Source organism: Postia placenta (assembly GCF_002117355.1).
Source record: "Postia placenta MAD-698-R-SB12 unplaced genomic scaffold POSPLAscaffold_10, whole genome shotgun sequence".
In the NCBI taxonomy this organism is placed as follows: Eukaryota; Fungi; Basidiomycota; class Agaricomycetes; order Polyporales; family Adustoporiaceae; genus Rhodonia; species Rhodonia placenta.
In genome coordinates this window covers 1,701,345-1,719,209 of record NW_020169841.1, presented here as the reverse complement: position 1 = coordinate 1,719,209, position 17,865 = coordinate 1,701,345, and the positions used below count along the sequence as shown (strand labels likewise).

At 59.0% G+C, this 17,865-nt stretch overlaps 7 protein-coding genes across 7 annotated transcripts; 6 read left to right on the top strand and 1 right to left on the bottom strand.

The window, feature by feature from the left end:
• Nucleotides 1–23: 23 nt before the first annotated feature.
• Nucleotides 24–482, top strand: POSPLADRAFT_1058873 (hypothetical protein; the record flags this gene model as incomplete). Its single annotated transcript, XM_024481092.1, has 1 exon — nt 24–482. A coding segment is annotated over one exon (459 nt), but the record flags the coding sequence as incomplete, so codon positions are not given.
• Nucleotides 483–2,987: 2,505 nt separating this feature from the next.
• Nucleotides 2,988–5,466, top strand: POSPLADRAFT_1035188 (hypothetical protein; the record flags this gene model as incomplete). Its single annotated transcript, XM_024477067.1, has 5 exons — nt 2,988–3,110; nt 3,207–3,957; nt 4,017–4,099; nt 4,164–5,230; nt 5,295–5,466. The coding sequence occupies 5 exons, from the start codon at nt 2,988–2,990 to the stop codon at nt 5,464–5,466; spliced, it is 2,196 nt and encodes a 731-aa protein (XP_024337492.1).
• Nucleotides 5,467–7,604: 2,138 nt separating this feature from the next.
• On the top strand, nt 7,605–8,894 carry POSPLADRAFT_1058871 (hypothetical protein; the record flags this gene model as incomplete). The annotated part of the gene is made up of 1 exon (XM_024481091.1): nt 7,605–8,894. One exon carries the CDS (start codon nt 7,605–7,607, stop codon nt 8,892–8,894), a length of 1,290 nt encoding a protein of 429 aa, XP_024337491.1.
• A 533-nt stretch (nt 8,895–9,427) lies between these two features.
• POSPLADRAFT_1048078 (hypothetical protein) lies at nt 9,428–10,585 on the top strand (the record flags this gene model as incomplete). Its single annotated transcript, XM_024479430.1, has 4 exons — nt 9,428–9,525; nt 9,580–9,601; nt 9,651–10,219; nt 10,306–10,585. 4 exons carry the CDS (start codon nt 9,428–9,430, stop codon nt 10,583–10,585), a joined length of 969 nt encoding a protein of 322 aa, XP_024337490.1.
• Nucleotides 10,586–11,042: 457 nt separating this feature from the next.
• POSPLADRAFT_1148108 (hypothetical protein) lies at nt 11,043–13,436 on the bottom strand (the record flags this gene model as incomplete). Its single annotated transcript, XM_024486139.1, has 9 exons — nt 11,043–11,183; nt 11,236–11,310; nt 11,376–11,459; nt 11,512–11,534; nt 11,591–11,669; nt 11,729–12,044; nt 12,113–12,264; nt 13,108–13,208; nt 13,277–13,436. 9 exons carry the CDS (start codon nt 13,434–13,436, stop codon nt 11,043–11,045), a joined length of 1,131 nt encoding a protein of 376 aa, XP_024337489.1.
• A 531-nt stretch (nt 13,437–13,967) lies between these two features.
• On the top strand, nt 13,968–15,899 carry POSPLADRAFT_1058868 (hypothetical protein; the record flags this gene model as incomplete). The annotated part of the gene is made up of 4 exons (XM_024481090.1): nt 13,968–14,243; nt 14,307–14,493; nt 14,671–15,820; nt 15,875–15,899. 4 exons carry the CDS (start codon nt 13,968–13,970, stop codon nt 15,897–15,899), a joined length of 1,638 nt encoding a protein of 545 aa, XP_024337488.1.
• A 1,224-nt stretch (nt 15,900–17,123) lies between these two features.
• POSPLADRAFT_1183226 (hypothetical protein) lies at nt 17,124–17,831 on the top strand (the record flags this gene model as incomplete). Its single annotated transcript, XM_024488986.1, has 3 exons — nt 17,124–17,600; nt 17,671–17,718; nt 17,802–17,831. The coding sequence occupies 3 exons, from the start codon at nt 17,124–17,126 to the stop codon at nt 17,829–17,831; spliced, it is 555 nt and encodes a 184-aa protein (XP_024337487.1).
• Between the last annotated feature and the right edge of the window lie 34 nt (nt 17,832–17,865).

The window sequence follows — 17,865 nt, the reverse complement described above, 5'->3', positions numbered from 1 at the left end:
TGATGGATCGTGCGTTCGGGCAGTTCCAAGCCGTTGACCGGGAGACGGATGCGACGCTTGTGTTGCTCGCTGGACCCTCTCACTCGACAAAGCTGCATGCGCTCACGTCGCGCTCTATCCGGCGCGACCCTGCGCTGGCCAACTCGCCCAAGCTATCCGCGATCAAGAGCTCATTCAACTCGCTGGCTACGCAGCGGCGCACCACGCGGGCACACCGCGTCTCGCTGGTGCAGCGCCTGCAGCTGTCCTCGGCGTCGTCCGCGGCAGGGTCCCCGGGAGGCGAGGCGCGCGAGGAGGACCTGCGGCGCGCGCTGGAAGCGGCGCTGGGGAGTCTCGGGGAGATGGGCAAGATCTACGAGCAGCGCGAGGTGCGGTGGCGCGACGAGATGCGGCAGCTGACGGAGGATCGGGATCGCGTCGAGATGCTGTTGCGGCAGACGCTGGGACCGGTGCTGCATGAGAACGGGCATGGCAGGTCATGAGCCGTCTCCGTCGTCCTGAAGGTGCTCGATGTCCTTTACGACTGTATGATCTTGGAGACGTGTATTTTACGTAAAGGTGCCACGAATTCACGCGGTTTGGACGACCTACAGCAAAACCAATACCGATAGGAGTCGGCAGTGGTGCAGAGACAGTGACGAGTGGCCGATGAGAGACGGGCTACTGAGTGTCAAGTGAGGATCGTGAGGCAGACGCTTGCTGTAGTCCCCTCGTCCTCTCGCCGTCATCGTCAGTAATGAACGATATATCCATCAGAAGGAACTTGTCGTATACATGTCCGGCTCCATGGCAAATGATTAGATTGAGAAAGCTACTAGAGCTCGTCGTTGTCTGCTATTGCTTGCGGAAGCGGGGTAGACCTCCGAACACAGGGACGAAGATTGAGACGTCAGCGTAGATTAGTATCCGCAAAGAACCTAGTGAGATCTCTGAGGTGCCCAGTGCCGCTCTGCTCCATGCCGCCTATCTGAACTTTTTGCGAGGGAGGTCTATCAATATTGGTTTTGCTGTAAGTTGGCGTGAACATGAACATGAACATTCTGTGCTGGGGCCTGGGTACCCCGAAGGAGAGATGCTGGGCTCTTATACGTGATGAGGGGGAACAGATTAGTGCTCGATCATGTATGAAGAGAATACATGCTTGAGTTCACAGGTAAAAACGATTCTGCATCCGGAGGGGGCCGGTGGAGAGGAGAGCAGCTACGCATGGACAAATCATATAATTCTTGGTACCATGCCCTCCGGAACGACGAGCAGAGTCGAACGCAGCAAGAATCAAGACGATACGATGAGTAGTTCGAGGGATATCCGTGTTTTCAATTTGAGGTGTTTGGCCCGATTGAGTGATGACGGGAATAAGCTGCACTACGGAACCTTTCTGTGGGAGACGGTGCGAGCGGCGCAGGGGGGATGGATGTGTGCGCGGGCAGTGCAGCAGGGCAGTCTTATATATGCCAGGAGACGAGAACGAGCACGTCTGTCTACCGTTGTGACGTCAGACGACGATCGCGAAAGCGAAGCAAGGCGGCATTACCGGATCGGGTAATTATCATACTCCAATAGGCTAGATTGATCAAGGAAGACATCTCAAAGTTCGACGTTAGGTTGCCACACGCCCGAGTTTCTCCACAGGCTGAGGTTCTGCCGAGCCTACAGAGTACTATAAAGTCGACCTTGTGCGCCGCAGCCAAATCTTCTTTCCCCCTCCCCTTCCCTCACGACGAAGGCCTTCAATCTCTTGATGTGGCAGTAAATTGGCGGTATCCTCCACTTTACGGTCTCCTGTTGATTGTAGGAAAGAGGGGCGGACGGTGGACAGACTTTACGTGGGTGTTTGGAGGTGCGTACACGCTATCATCTGTTTTCTTGCATGAGGCAATTTTCCCGCCTCCAGACTGCAAGAACATGTCAACGCCGCATGCGTCCTACGATCGTCCTTCGAGGCATCAACGTGCATACCCAACCTCTAGCTGCAATGCGCGTACACGATGGTCTCGTACCCAGACCTACCGTATCCGCACACCATCATGGGTCTGGGTACGAGACCAGTACACGGATGTATTTGCGGACCTGCCAAATGCGGTTAATGTCCTAGAAGTTGGGACCGATTGCGACGGTTGGTTGTATATCCGGCGATCGGCGGTATTGTTTGCAATTTACTCACGGCGTGCAACACGCTCGTCCAACTCGTGTTCAATCCGCGTCTGTCACTCCACGCCTCACTGAGGACGGCGTTTAGCCTGATGCTGCCTCGTGGTTGACTTAGCTCGAATCAGGATCCGCGCTGTCTGTCTCGGTTGCACCTGTTTTCACGCACACATTTAGGTCATCCAACCGCATCTCATCCCCTAATCGACCACCTCTTCCTCCAAAGGCTAATCAGGCCCAGTATCATACTCCATCACCTTCGCAAGTGAGTCATGCTACAATATCGTCCTTCTCTCCGCTGCCCGCTCATGCAGGTATATAGGGGCTTCCTACTTTTCACCATTCAATGCAGCGGTCTACTCCGGAGGTAGAAGCGGGCTCTTCATCAACATCAATTGCTAGCTCTACCCGACCTACCGTAATTCATCAGCCCAGCCTTCATCGACTCGATACTTATACTGAGACACACTTGACGCGCACCTCTCTACCAACTCCTCCCCCATCGGCGGTTTCCTTGCCAAAGCTAGGTATGAGCTCGACCGATACACCGCTCACCCAGATGCATCGCACACAAAACGTCCGGCAAGTAAGCGGTCCTGGCCCCATCCCATCGCCGGGACCTCCTATCCCTCCGCGAAGCCATTATCGTCAACACACTCAGGACATTTCGCGCCCGCCTATGCAGATACAAATACCTGAGAACGGGGCTTCAACACACATGCAACATCCTCCCCCGCAACAGCAGCACCCTCCGCACACGCACCACACACAAGCCGCTTCACTCGGCGACCACGCAAACATCACTTTGCAAAGGAGATCCTACCCTCCTGCCGTCCAACATGCTCAGTACGTTAATCAGCAACATAACTCCCAACCGCAACACGATCCGCAACTACAACCGCAACCGCAACCGGGGGTCGGGCATCGCAATGACACTCACCATCGCCCAAATATGGCCTCTAGTGCGCAGCAGCACAATCCTGTCTCTGTGACAGGTGCACCTGCTACTCACACTCCTCCATACAAGACTGTATCACATGAAATGAGACACCACCCAGGTGCGTGTTCCAGACGTGGGTCACGAGTATCGACCTGCATTGTTTGGCCTTTCAGTGACTGCCCAGACGTCCTCGGGTGCTCCAAAGCCATCATCGACTGGACCTAGTGTGATACCGGGTGCCCCTCCTACCCCTTTCACCCCAACGTCTACCGCGCCTCCACACCTGCTACCCACACACGGCGCCTCCGCTAGCACGCCCCCGGAGCCTCCCAACCCGAACACGGCTTCTGCGCAATGGCACCCGAGGAACTGGGACACGATAGCGCACGCCGCAGGCACGATGAACGGCGTGCGGTTCTGCATGGACAAGCTGCTCAGCACCGCAGAGCGCACACTCGCGGAGGAGCTGAAGGGCGTGAAGCTGATGTTCCACCAGCGCGAGTCGGAGATGATGGCCGTTCTGACGGAGCGCATCACTCAGCGCTGCGCAGAGCGGGACGCGGTGCGCAGGGACGCGGAGGCGCTGGCGCGCGAGCTTGACAACACGAAGCGGCAGCTGGAGGGCGTGAAGCAGGAGCGCGATCAGGAGCGCGATAGCGTGGTGCGCATGCGGGAGCACGTCAACCGCGTGTACCACGCGTCTGTGGGGCTGAGCCAGGAGTGCGAGCGGCTCAAGCAGGAGCGCGAGAGCCTGCGCGACGAGGCGTGGCGGCTGAAGGAGGCGCTAGCGCAGGAGGCGGTCGCGCGGCTGGAGCGTACGCGGTCGACAGAGGGGGCGCCCTCCGTAGACGTTGTGGCGTTCAATGCGCGTGAGTCTCTGCCTCTGCCACGCCCGTTCGCGGAGGCGACTGACGGCGTGTCATCGCAGTGTTTTCGCAGGCCAAGACGGAGCGCGAGCAGAGGCAGAAGGCCGAGGGCGAGGCGGCGCTCCTCAAGGGCCTCTTGAAACAGGTGCGTGTGGCCGCCGCGCTGCAGTGTGTAGCGCGGAGATGACTGACATGCCGTTGCGCCGCAGTACATGGAGGCCGCCCGCTCGCCCTCGTCCTCCACCAACCCCCCATGGCTGGATCTGCCAACGCCTATTCCCACGCCAACTACGCTGTCTGGTCTGGGCCTTCTTGATGCCAGCATGCCTGCGGCCTCTCCCACTGCCGCCGATGCGCCAGCGGACGGCGCTTCTGCGCGTGTCTCGCCATCCGCTGTACAGGACCTCCTTGCCTCTCTCGGGTTCGAAGCTGGGTACGGCCTCGTGACGCCCAAGTCCCGGATGACCTCGGTGGACTTGGAGCCCCTTCGCCAAGACCGGCCAGAGACGGGCTGTGCGGGCCCTCCTAGATTGGAGGGGCGTAAGGCAGGCGAGGAGGCCGGAGCGGAACGGGCGGCTGCGGACGCACAGACGAGAGACGTCCCCGAGGGCGACGAGCGGGGCGGGAAGCGCGCGAGGAGCCCGTCGGCCGTCTTGTCCGAGCAACAGGCAAAGAAGCGGCGCCTCGAGGCTGCTGTGAGGCTCGCTGAGGCGGCTGATGCCTCGAGCGGTGTGTGCAGCGCTCTGCCCTTCACGTCGACTGCGCGCGGCGCGGATGTGGCCGGCCTTGACAAGACGCCAGGAGACACAGACCTGACGGACATGGAGCTGCAGTACGACGAGGACGACGAGGACGTCAAGCCACAGCGTGCGGTGTCTGTGTCGGACGAGGGAGCAGACAGCGAACTCACCGAGGTCGACCAGCTCAAGCAAGAAGATGCGGACGATTTGCAACTCCAGAGCGAGGCAGGGGAACTTCTCCCGGCGAAGGACGAACATGACAAGGACAGCACGGACAGCGGTATCGCTGAACGCCCTCGCGCACCAGGCCTGAGTTTAGCTGCTACGCCACCCGACCCGCCCGCTTCTGCGTTCGCCACGCAACCAGCTCCGCAACCGGTCACACCAACAGAGCCGTCTCGACCCCCAACGCCGCAGGCGCAGGCGGTCGCCCCGCCAGGCCGGCCGTCCAGTTCAGCACGGAAGCAGCTGAGCATATCGCACCTCCCGCTCATGTACGACACGGTCGGGGACAGGCTGTTATGCGTGATGTGCCGGTACGTGCATTGATTTCTCGCGACGTGCGTCAGATGCAGCGGGCTGAGCGATGATGGCCTGCAGGGCGCGCCGGCGGCACAAGGACGCGGAACACCCGATCACTTGCTTCCCGACGAGCGCGTCGTGGACGGAGCTGGCGGGCCACTGCGAGAGCGCGCACCCGGGCGGGTTCCAGAGCCTCATCTTGATGTCGTCCAAGCAGATAGCAGAGACGAAAATGCGCATGCAGCGGTGACGAGACAGCCTGCTTTCTTTCGCGTGTGCTCGTTCGTAAGCGCCATGTTGTGTGTACCGTTCTCGTAGGTCCTCTGTGTTCTCGATTTGTTGTGCTCTCTGTACGATGATAAAATTAGTTTATGGTTATGCGTAATATTATGGCCCATGGGTGTTATGATGGCTATGACATAATTGTCTGCCTACATACGACAAGATCTTTCCTTCACCCCCCGGCTGCCGCACACTGACTGCGCTTCAATCTGCAGCAATTCAACGGCAGGAGATTACCGCTGACTCGGTGCGTTCAGCCGCAAATCGAGATTAAACAGGAAGTGATTTCTCTCTTGTCTCATACCCATCCCCCCCACCACCGGAACGGGGATGGGTACGAGACAACCGTCCCTCACCTCGAAGACCAGGTCCACATCATGGATCACAGCAGGCAGATATCTATGTTTGCAATCACGCAAGCCAATTCGAATGTCTGCGCCTGAAACAGGTGGGCATCGCTACGGCATGACATGCCACTAGCCCTTCGCGGCATCACCGTCTTCGTCGAATACTGGCATAGTCGCCGTTCGGTCCCGCCTACAGTGGTCTTAGCATTCGAAAGTAGGTACGTAATGCACGTTCTTCTACTGCGTAATATGCATTGCATCCATCATGAGGGCCTGGTGTCCCAAACGATTTCATGGATCCGCTTATTCGTCTGTCCACACGACCAAGACTCCATCATATTCGGGTGCTTCTGTCAGTCCCCCGTCGTCTCGTGGGGCCAGGATCAGCACTGTGCCTGTGGAGCCAATGACTTTCAAATCTGAGGCTGCCATCAAGCTGATCTTCGTGTGCATTGACTCCGTCTCTATGCCCGCGCGGCGCAGTCGCACCCTGTTGTGCGCATCAGTGCACGCTCTGGAATGATCACAGACTGTCATAATGCGCCAAAGGCCTTGCTTCTTGTTGCGCCCTGCCACGTTCGGGATATAGTGTGTGATGCGCCAAGGCCGTCATGTCGACCAAACCGACTGATATCACAGGTGAGCCAGACGCAGAAAGAGGCTATCAACGTTTCGGATCGGCCCGACAGCAAAACGCAGCGCACGCGACTCACGATGCTCACCGTTGCGAACAGACGACTGTTTTGTCAAAACAGACCCGACCAGATGTCGTGAAGAAATGAGAACTGATAACAACTGCGGGGGGCACACTGAGGGCTATTGCGTAATGTACGTACTATCAGATTCGGAGTTTTGCAAAGTCATGCATTGTTCGCTTTGCTCTGTTTGAAAACATGGCAAGGATTGTTGGTATTGTACTCAGGCATTGTTGTGAACACACGGACGAGTACCCAGAATGAAACTGGGGCCCATACACGAAACATCCAGTGGTGCGAGATGCCGTATTCGAGGCGTCGCATTGCAGAACAACCATCGCCCACCAGCCATGCCTTGCTGAGTGAATCAGACTGGTGTACCAGAACATTCAAAGCTGTAATATACCGAATCGGATGTCTGCTCGTTGAGAAATATAATGTGTGTCTCTGGATCTCGCTCATCACATGTTTGCAGAACACCCTAAGAACAGTCTGCAGGCCGTCATTTCACTTCAACTTTATTTCTTCACAATCGCTCTTGCACATAGTGTATACTAAATGCCTACTAGCACCTACAACAATCAAAATTATAGTTTGCATGGTGTGCAGTGGATATCACGCAGTTCTGCAAAACCCCGTATCTATAGATATTCTGCTTGCCTGCATCCGCATGGAAATGAGTAGTGGACGCCCGTATCTGGTAGGCGTGTTCCTCGATCTGAAAGATGTCTGTGGCGATACTTTACCTTGGAAGTCGTTGGCAATGGCGACTGCTGCTGATTTTGGCAGCCATAACGAGCTCACCGACATGTTCGTGGAGATTGCCCAGGAAGACGTCGCCAGGACTGCGGCTGTCGGATAAGCCCAGAAGCGGATAATTGCCATAATGAAGTGTTACGTAAATAGGGTTATTGGGGGCGGTTGCGAGGAGAAGGGCAGCAACGGGCGTGATGTCGACGAGGGTCGCGTACGGCGAGTGAATCAGAGCCGCTGCCCTCGACTGCCCTTTCGCCGCACTCTGGAGCTGAGCCCGCCGCGCGAGAGAGAGAGCAGGGAGCCCACCGATGGCCTCTGCTGCGACCCACGACCCATATTCCAAAGGCGAGTGGCCTTTTAGTGGTGCCTGGCACAGAAGCCGGACTGATTACCGTTATTATGCAGACACCCTCCCTCGTCTCTCTCTCTCCATCGACCACCCGCCCTCGACGTCCCCCTTCCCGTCCCCCGGCTCGCCCTTCCTCCCCCCGCCCCGCCTCAGCGCACACGAGTTCGCTCTCCGCACTCCCGTCGCCAGCCCCCACGCACGCGCAATGGCCTCCGCCTTCAAGCGGCGCGACGACGCCGCCCCGCCGCCGTCGCCGTTGTCCTCGCCGGCCCCCATGTCCGACGACGACGCCACGCCCACCACCGCCTCCATGAAAACCACCTTTCCCCGCCCTGGCGCATCCCCGCCCCCCACGCCGACCGGCAACGGCGACCCTGCCGCCCCCGCGCCGTCCACGCCCACCATCACCATCCCCGAGCCCTCCTCCCCCGGCCTGGGCGAGCACACGCACACGCCCGCCGTCCGCAACTCGCTCACCTCCTCGCGGCCCGCGCCCCCCAGCCCCGCCGTCTCCCGGCGCACCTCGACGGCGCTCTCCCGCCGTTCTTCCGCCGCACGCTCGCGCCGCCAGTCCAAGGCGCCGTCCGTCCAGCCCGACGCCGAGCCGTCCGCATCGACGTCGGCGCCCGGCACGCCGCAGCCCAAGCGGCGCTCGCTGCTCGTCAAGATCCGCGACTTTGCGTTCCCGGCGTCCGACGCGCGGCACGTCGGGCGCGGCGCGGACGTCCCGAAGCCCAACCGCCCGCGCCCGCGCTCGAGCGCGTCCTCGTCGGGCGCGAGCGACGCCGCGGACGACGACGACGACGAGGCGCGCGGCGGCTGGGGCTCCTTCCGCTGGAACACGCTGAGCAGCCACTTCTCGTGGGGCCCGAATATCGGCGCCATGCCGTCCACGAGCAGCGGGCCGTCCCGCACGGACTTTGAGCGCAACTTTGACGTGTCGTCGCCGATGGAGGAGAGCGCGGATCCGTACGCGGACGAGGACGCGGACGACGAAGAGGACGACGGCGCCTATGAGGGCGCGGAGGACGCGTACCCGGCGGAGGATGCGCCCCTGGTGCCCGGTCTATATCGCGCGATGTTCGCGTTCGAGCCAGAGGGCACGGCAGAGATGGCGCTGGAGGAGGAGCAGGCCGTGCGGGTCGTCGGGCGTGGCGGGGGCGTTGGCTGGGCGGTGGTGGAAAAAGAGGGCGGGGGACACGCACTGGTGCCCGAGAGCTATCTAGAGCTGGTGCAGGCGGACCCGTGAAGGCTGCAGGGCCCCTTTTCTGCCGTTAATGCCGCCGTCGACGTGTGTATACCATTCTCTCAACTGTTTATCGTGGCCGGTCTGTCTATTGACAATGTTTTTGTGTCTAACAATCATTCATGTTCACTATACGTGCGCGATGGATCATGCGGCCTGCAAGCCGATATCATTCGGCAGCTCACGCTGCGTAGAATATAATCTGAATATCGATGGTTAGCAGATGCAGCACTCGGTAGGCAACTGGTCGTGTCCGTGATGGACAAGTGCGGTGATACAGAATGCAAAGTACTAGTGACTGATAAAACGCTTAGACGTTGTCTCCAATGCAGAGGTTCCTTCGATCAGGGTTGTGATCGATGTTGCAGAAGGTCGATCGATCGAGCGAGAATGTAAACGGCCAAGCTTCCCTTGAAATTTCTTCCAGCCACCTCGAGACTCTGCCATCTCGTTCTTCGAGCCCCTCACGTGCAATCCATCTCTCTTCGTTGCATTCACTCGTGCAGTATGAGCTCCGAGAACGGTCAGTGACCGCAATGCGGCTGCTTCCCTCGGTGCTGAAGCATCGTCTCGCAGTCCTCATCGGTGTCATCGGGGGCAGCGGTCTCTACCACCTCGACAACCTCACCTTCATGTAGGTCGCCCATCCTCTGCGCCCCGCCATCGTCTGATTATCCGTCGTCTCCAGTAAGCACGTCAACCCCGAGACAGTAAGTCCGTCCCTTCTCCCGCAGACCCTCCCTCACCTCCACCGCCCAGCCCTGGGGCTTCCCCAGCTCGCCCATCACCATCTGTGCGCTCCCCTCCGGCACACGCGTCGCCTTCCTAGCGCGGCACGGCACGGGCCACTCCATCGCGCCCTCCGCCGTGCCCGCGCGCGCGAACATCGCCGCGCTCAAGGCCCTCGGCGTGCGCGCCGTGCTCGCCTTCTCTGCCGTCGGCTCCCTCCGCGAGGACATCCGCCCCGGCGACGTCGTCCTGCCCGCGCAGATCATCGACCGCACCAAGGGCGTGCGCCCCGCGTCCTTCTTCGAGGGCACCGGCGTCGTCGCGCACGCCGCGTTCGGCGACCCCTTCGCCGCGCGCCTCGTGCGCTGGCTCGAGGGCCGCGTGCGCGCCGTGCTCGCCGAGGAGGCCGCGCGCGTCCAGCGCGAGACGGGCCGCCCGGACGCCGGCCCGCGCGTCCACGCGGACAAGTGCGTCGTGTGCATGGAGGGCCCGCAGTTCTCGACGCGCGCGGAGAGCCAGATGTACCGCGCGTGGGGCGGCGACATCATCAACATGAGCGTGCTCCCCGAGGCGAAGCTCGCGCGCGAGGCCGAGCTCAGGTGCGTGCCCGTTACTCCCTGCGCCCCTTCTCCCCCCCTCTCTCTCTGTGTGCACCGTGCGCCCCGTGCTGATGCGCCCGGACCAGCTACGCGCTCATCGCGACCGCGACGGACTACGACTCGTGGCGCCCGCACGAGGACGCGGTGACCGCGGCGGAGGTGTTCAAAACGCTGCAGGAGAACGCGCGGATCTCGCGGCATGTCGCGGCGACGGTGCTCGAGGAGCTGAATGCGGCCGCCGCGGACGGCGAGCTGCTCGCCGGGGAGGTCGGCGCGATGCAGTACTCGATCATGCCGCGCTCAGCGCAGCAGACGGACGAGGACCGGCAGAAGCTCGCGTACATCCTTCCGACCTACTTCAGCTGAAGCGTGGGCGCGCTCAGGCTGTTTTGGCCGTTCCGAGTTCCAGGTTGCTGCATACTAGTGCTTGACTGTATGAGTAGCTAGGCCATGTGTGAGATCCTACAAAATGTAACACAAGATGATCGGCGTCTGACAATCATTCCCGGACGTTGTCCTGGAGGTGTGCCTGTGTGCGCATTTTCCCTTCGAATTCCCAGACCAACGAGTCATACGCGTCAAACGATCGTGTTTGTGAACGTATCATCGGAACAGCTCAGGCAGCGTGCAGGACAAGTTGTTGCAGACTGTCTCATACAGCCGCACCCCACTGCACAGTGCTTACTTCCGTGTAGGGACATGTTCATGACAACAAGCGCTTGACACTACAGCTAAATACAGAAGGAATCCTCGGATATCTCATACACCCGGACGGCGAAGTACACGACCGCAGCGAAATGCGATGCTCTGTGGCCCAGCAATCTTATAGCTCGTCAGCGGGCCGTCCCCCGTGGACGCCTTCCTGACTTTTGCTCGCCCACGGCAGGCCCTCGAGCCACGGGCGCGCGATGCCATTGAACGCCGTCGGGTTCTCGAGCTGCGCCCAGTGCGCACCTTTGATGAGCTTCGCGACTTGCTCAGGTTCATGTGATCGGATAGGGGATACTGAGACTTACGTGCGTCGTCAGGTTGGGAAGGTAGTCGGCGCTGTGGAGCAGCTTGGCGGCCTCTTCCCAGTTCGCTACTGGGTCCTGCATGATCCGTGTGAGCAGCCAGTTCCGGTCGACGAACGGTGGTAGTTGTTTGGACTGCGTACGTTAAGTGGGTAGATCGCTAGGACTGGATGCGTGATTGTCCGGTTGCCCTGGGCGTCGATAAAGGCCCAAGTGCCGTGCTGATTCTGCGGACGTTCGTCAGGCCGGAGAAGGATCATAATGTAACGACCGACGTACGTCTGGCGTGTAGAACTGCAAGGCTACCGGATTCCTCCGAATCAGCGTCGGGAGATGTTCCGAGGCCAAGGAAACTTACTGTGATAGAAGCCCTGGATGCTATATTGCTCGACCCAGTAGTCCTCTTCCTCTTTCGTGAAGAACGGGATGGGCGGGATCTGGCATATGCGTGTTGGCACCCTCCAGGATACCCACGCATGGCGGAGAACGCACGTACCTCGGCGATATCGGCGTACGCAGACAAGAACGAATGGGTATCCGTCAAGAAGCCCTCCGGCGGCGGGCTGTCTACAGTGCGCAGCGTAGCTCGGAGCGAACGGCGTATGTCGCGGTCGAGCTCGTCTGCAGCGGCCTTGGGGGTCTCGCCCAGGAAGACCTGGTACGCGAGCTCCGGGAAGACGGGGACGAGCGCGGAGGTGGGTGCGTAAGGGCCGGCGTTGGGCAGGTACGGTATGATGGAGCCGAGCACGGCGAGCGCGAGGTCAGGGCGCTGGCGCGCGAGCTGGAAGCAGACGGAGGTGCCCCAGTCGTGTCTGCGGGTCGCGCGGTCAGTGCGCAGAACAGAGCAGGGATGGGGGGGTGGGGGGGGGGGGGTGCGCACCCCATGCAGACGACATTGCTGACTCCGGCGTGCGCGAGGACGCATGTGAGGTCGCCGACAATGTCGGGGATGGTGCCTGACGATTTGACGTCGCCGGGATGCCCAGATGGGCCGAACCCACGTAGGTCGGGCACTATGAGGCGGAAGTCGTCCTGCACAATATCGACAAGTCTTTGTCAGCACGTGGTTGGACGAGAAGAGCCATTAGAGAAAAGTTGACAGCTGCGCCCATAGATTTCAAATAACAATTTATAGAGTCCATCGAAGGTGTTCGATTATATATTGTTCCAATAATAAGGGAGCAATAGCTGCCGGGCTACGAAAATTTAAGCTAACAGTAGCCCGAGTTAGAGTTGAAATGCAGATGCGCGCAAAGAAACATCGAAGGTACGTTGATCGCTGCATGAACACACTGCACCCACGATGTTCCACAAAGTCACACAAGACAGACCACAATAACTGTGCTTTGCGAGAATATGGGTGATGTGAAGGCTGTACTCCAGCGAGATGAGTGTCTGCACAGGCGGCAAGCACGCCGAGTGCTTCTCAAAGACAAGGACTCCTCTTCAATGATACCAAAGTGCCAGACAATATAACAGACACCACAGAAGCACAGCAGTCAAGTAGCACAAGCCACAATTGCCACAGGAGGCAAGGTATGTCCTCTGTACAAGTAGGGACACCGAGAGGAGATGACAGCGCTTGAATGAAGCGCCGACAAGCCGCCGGATAGGCTAACGGACGTGAAGCAGCTCCATTACGCTGAAAAGTCGGCAGATATGAAGGACCAAAAATACGTCATCGACATCGACCCCAAAGCACGTCTCAAAGGCCAGACGTTGAAGATCTCTCATTCTATTGTACTGAGTGCGCAGCGATGGCAAGTCAGCCATTAACGCAGCCACAATCACCATAAATTCGGCCGCCGCAACCACCGCGGCAGCTTTAATGGTTGACCGGTAACCACATAAGGGGTTATGTGGGAAAAGACATACCTTGAACTCTTCTATCTGGTACTTCCAGCTGTGCCAAAGGCTTGGCCAGCCATGAACCATCAAGACTGTGCGCTCAGCGTTTGGATTGACCTCGACATAGTCTGTAGTGTTGTAAAAGAATAATAATTGTTAGCGAGGCGAAAACAGTGGAAGTCAACATGACGCATACCGATGCCGATGTCTTTGACTTCCTGGCTGGCGCGATTAAGCGCTTTGCACGTCGCGACCTTCTTGGGAAGATCTTGCGGGAGGAAAGACACGCTCAAGCCCTCAGCAGCCGTGAGGGTAGCAAAAGTGGCAGCAGCGAGCAAGACAGTCGGTAGACGCATCTCTCGGGGAGAAAACGGAGTATCGGGGGAGGACGATAGACTCTCGCAATTTGAGTAGGCCTTATGAAAGTGGACAAGGCTGTGATAAATGAGGATGTGAGCGTTCCGCCGTGCCGTTCCGGAGGTGTATTCGCCGGTTCAATCCCATGTGGGTGGAGGATAGTAGTAGCTCGCGCACCGCATCAGGATCACTGCCACCTGCGCGCTGACGGGTCGAAGGCGCCTCTGCTAAATAGTAGACGAGATGCGAGTTGTGGCCGCAAAAGCCCAGAAGCCTCCATGCGTCGTAAGGTGGATTAGATAATTAAAGCGAGTTTCATACTCTTCATGATCTTGGATTGATTTTGTCTTCAAGCTTGACGACGAATTTGAGGGCGCCAATTCAAATTCCATATTTGGAAGGATGATTGGCGCGAAAATTGTACACGTGACTTAGGACGCTTTTTCAATGCGCGTCAGGCGCGCAAATTTCCTGCCACCTTCCTCTTGGCCACCATCTTACTTTCCTCACTGCCCAAGCCGATGACCATCATGCCTGAAAAAACGTATCTCGACGCCTCCAAGGCTCTTGAGTATCTCAAGACTTACGAACACCCCGATGGTCTCGCCGTCGATGAGCTCATGAATTCCAAGATCCATGGCGGCCTCACGTACAATGACTTCCTCATGCTGCCCGGCAAGATCAGCTTCGGCGCTCACGAGGTCGTCACCGAGAGCCGCATTACGCGCAACGTTGTGCTCAAGACCCCATTCATGTCTAGTCCCATGGACACCGTCACTGAGGGCGACATGGCAATCGCGATGGCGGTGAGCGTGCACGGCCCAGTCCGCCCCGCTCTGTGTCCGACTTGCATCTTTTTGTGATTGCAGCTTCTTGGCGGCATCGGCGTCATCCACCACAATCAGTCGCCGGAGGAACAGGCGGCAATGGTACGTCGCGTGAAGCGGCACGAGAACGGTTTTATCACCGACCCTGTCGTGCTCTCGCCTTCACACCGCGTCGATCATGTTCTCGACGTCAAGGACCGTCTTGGGTTTGCTGGCATACCCATCACAGGTGAGCTGCTAGTCCTGTTTATGCCCCCTTTCTTGTGATGATTACCATTACAATACCTTCGTTCTTCCGAGGAACGCGTGCAACACGTGTGGTATGCGGAGTATTATGTATCAGCTTCTGACCGCCTTGTAACATTACGTATCGATTATTGAAGGCCATGCTAACCTTGACGCGCAGATACTGGTGCTCTTGGCGGCAAGCTCCTTGGCATCGTGACTAACCGCGACATCCAATTCCGCCAGCCGTCAACGCCGCTGTCGGAGGTCATGACGACGGACCTGATCACTGCTCCGGAAGGTGTCACGCTGGAGGAGGCAAATGACATCCTCCGCGACTCCAAAAAGGGCAAGCTCCCCATCGTCGACAAGGAGGGCCGCCTTACGTCTTTGCTTGCGCGCTCGGATCTCCTGAAGAACCAGAACTTCCCGCTGGCATCGAAGCTGCCGTCGAGCAAGCAACTGTACGCAGCCGCTGCGGTGGGCACGCGGCCAGCCGACCGTCTGCGACTAGCCCTGCTCGCAGAGGCGGGGCTGGATATCGTAGTTCTGGATTCGTCGCAGGGCAACTCTGTTTTCCAGCTGGAAATGATCAAGTGGATCAAGGAGAAGCACCCTAAACTGGAAGTTATTGCAGGGAATGTTGTCACGCGCGAGCAAGCGGCCAGCTTGATCGCCGCCGGGGCGGATGCCCTGCGTGTGGGCATGGGCTCGGGGTCGATCTGTATCACTCAGGAGGTCATGGCAGTCGGACGGCCGCAGGCAACGGCAGTGTATGCCGTAGCAGAATTCGCGAGCAAATTCGGCGTGCCTGTAGTCGCGGACGGAGGCATTCAGAACGTGGGGCACATCGTGAAGGCGCTGGCGCTGGGCGCGGGTGCGGTGATGATGGGCGGTTTACTGGCGGGCACGACCGAGGCGCCGGGAGAGTACTTCTACCACGAGGGCAAGCGCGTCAAGGCGTACCGCGGTATGGGCAGTCTGGAGGCAATGGAGCAGGGGAAGCCGATGCCGACGTCGGCGGCGAATGGGATGACGAGCAACGGGTCGACGAAGAAGAAGGCGGCAACTCATGAGAATGCAGCGACGACGCGGTACTTCTCGGAGTCATCTGCAGTGAAGGTCGCGCAGGGCGTGTCAGGCGATGTGCAGGACAAGGGCTCGGTGAAGCAGTTTCTGCCGTACCTGTACACGGGGCTGCAGCACTCGTTCCAAGACATCGGGGTCAAGAACGTGCAGCAGCTGCGGGAAGGCGTGCGCGAAGGGCAGGTGCGGTTCGAGCTGCGTACGGCGAGCGCGCAGGTCGAGGGTGGTGTGCATGGCTTGCATTCGTGAGTGCTCAACAACTCTGGAAGTGGCACGTGTGTAGCTGACAATCGTTCCAGGTATACGAAGCGTCTCTTTGCGTGAGGCAGCTGTCTCGTTGTGGGATTTTTGCTTTGGGTTGGTTGTACAGCGTTGTATCGATAATTTTAGGTGCCGTCTCCTTGCATATCGTTTGAATTCTTAAGCTGTCTTCACATGACACTGCTCTCCTTCCTCTGGCAGCCTTTGAGATGTTCCGACATATAGTTTTCCCTCTACGTCCCTCGAACCTCAACAGTCAGTGCTGTTTGTTTGAGATGTCACCTACATCATACGTTCTGGCGATATTAACAATCGGGAATCGATTGCGATCGGGACCGACAACCACCCACTGTTCGATCGCGCGCGTCTAGACTGCATCTGGGCCGCCGCTGTCTATGTCAATGCCAGCCTCCGTCAGCCATCCCCGAACTCTATATATTCCGAGCTCAGCCAACGTCTCCTTCATCCTGCGCACCTCTTCCGCCTCGGCGACGTTATTCCGGCAATAATCCACCAGGCTCAGACCCTTCGTTCTTTCTTCTTTCTCTCGTATTTGTATATTCATTTTAATCTCTTGGATTGAACAAGATGTCTTTGCCCGGTGCCCCTCTCACTCGTCGCCTCGCCCATGGCCTGTCCTATGTTACACTATCGACCTCAGCTTCGGGCCAGCTTACATTGCCTCTCGTCGACCCCGCTACCGGTAGGCTCGAACATTACGCGCTCGTCAAGATCTCTAGTCCAACCTTGGCTTTGCGTACTACCTCCGGCAGCACGAAGTGCATACGGTCCTCTCGCCGCACTCTCTCAGACACTGGGTTACTTGCCTCTTTAGACAAAGCTGGGCACATCGCAGGCCTCACCGACTCGCAGCGGCGCCTTACACGTCTTTCAGAAGAGTATTTTCTCGACGTCCCACTCTCTGCCCTATTTGCATGCTCTTCGGAGTCGAACGTGGAGTCAATAGCTCTCGCCTTCGAGGCGAAGCTTAGCCGCTCCGAGTCAGCCTCTTCGAGCGCGCTCTCGCTTCCGCCATCCCCACTTCTCAAGAGCCGCCACATGCGCCTCCGCGCTCTCATCGGCTCGCGTGAGGGCACGCCAGAACTACTGGAGACCTCGCAGCGTTCCTCTCTCTTCTCGAGTCCGTCTCTTTCGCTCGCCCGGACGCCGGCACGCAGTGCCGCGCGCACCTCGTGTCCCGGCGCATCGGACAGCGGTATTGAACGCAAGACCGCCGCAGAGGCCGCTGACACTTCTGCCGCGCTCGTCGGTCTCGGGCTGCTCGGTATGACGAACACAGATGGTTCTCCCTTCGACGGCCTTGGCGTCCTCCCGCACACCCCATTCTACGACGAGTACGAGCACACCGCAGCGCACGCGACCTCCACGCCACTCTCGGGCTCCGCCGCCGACTTTGCCTTCCTCTCCGCGGGCCGCTCCGCATCGCATGCCGGGTGGCACTGGGCGGGCGCGCTACGGTGGGAGGAGGAGGAGCCGCATTTCGCCGACGCGCCGCTGAGTCCCGGCGCACGCTACTGGCGGGACGCGACCGCCGCCGATTTCCGCCGACGGCTCGATGATGCGTTGCGCGGCGCATCGGCTGACGAGGTGCGCGCGGTCGGCACGCTCAAGATGGCGCGGCACCGTGAGCGCCGCAGCAAGATGGCCCATGAGCGGTATGGCTTGCCGTGTGCGCCTGCGGTGGACGACGTGTTCTTGTCGGCGGGATCCGCATCTGCGGTCAGAAGCGATGCGTCAACGCCGGTGGGGCCGAGAACGGCGCTGGGCTTCTGTCTGCTGGATGCTACGCGCTAGATCCGCAATGTAGATGTAGGACAACTGTGCAACGCCGGTGTCTGAGGAAGATCAATGTGCGCGCGCAGTGCTTCAGAAGATTCAGAGCCGTATAGTCAATTAGAGCCCGTAATCACATTACTGCGCAACGGACCAACACGGAAACTGAAGCTACACGAGGGACCGAACCAGAGAACTTGATCATACACGCCGTGAGTATCTCATGATGATGGTA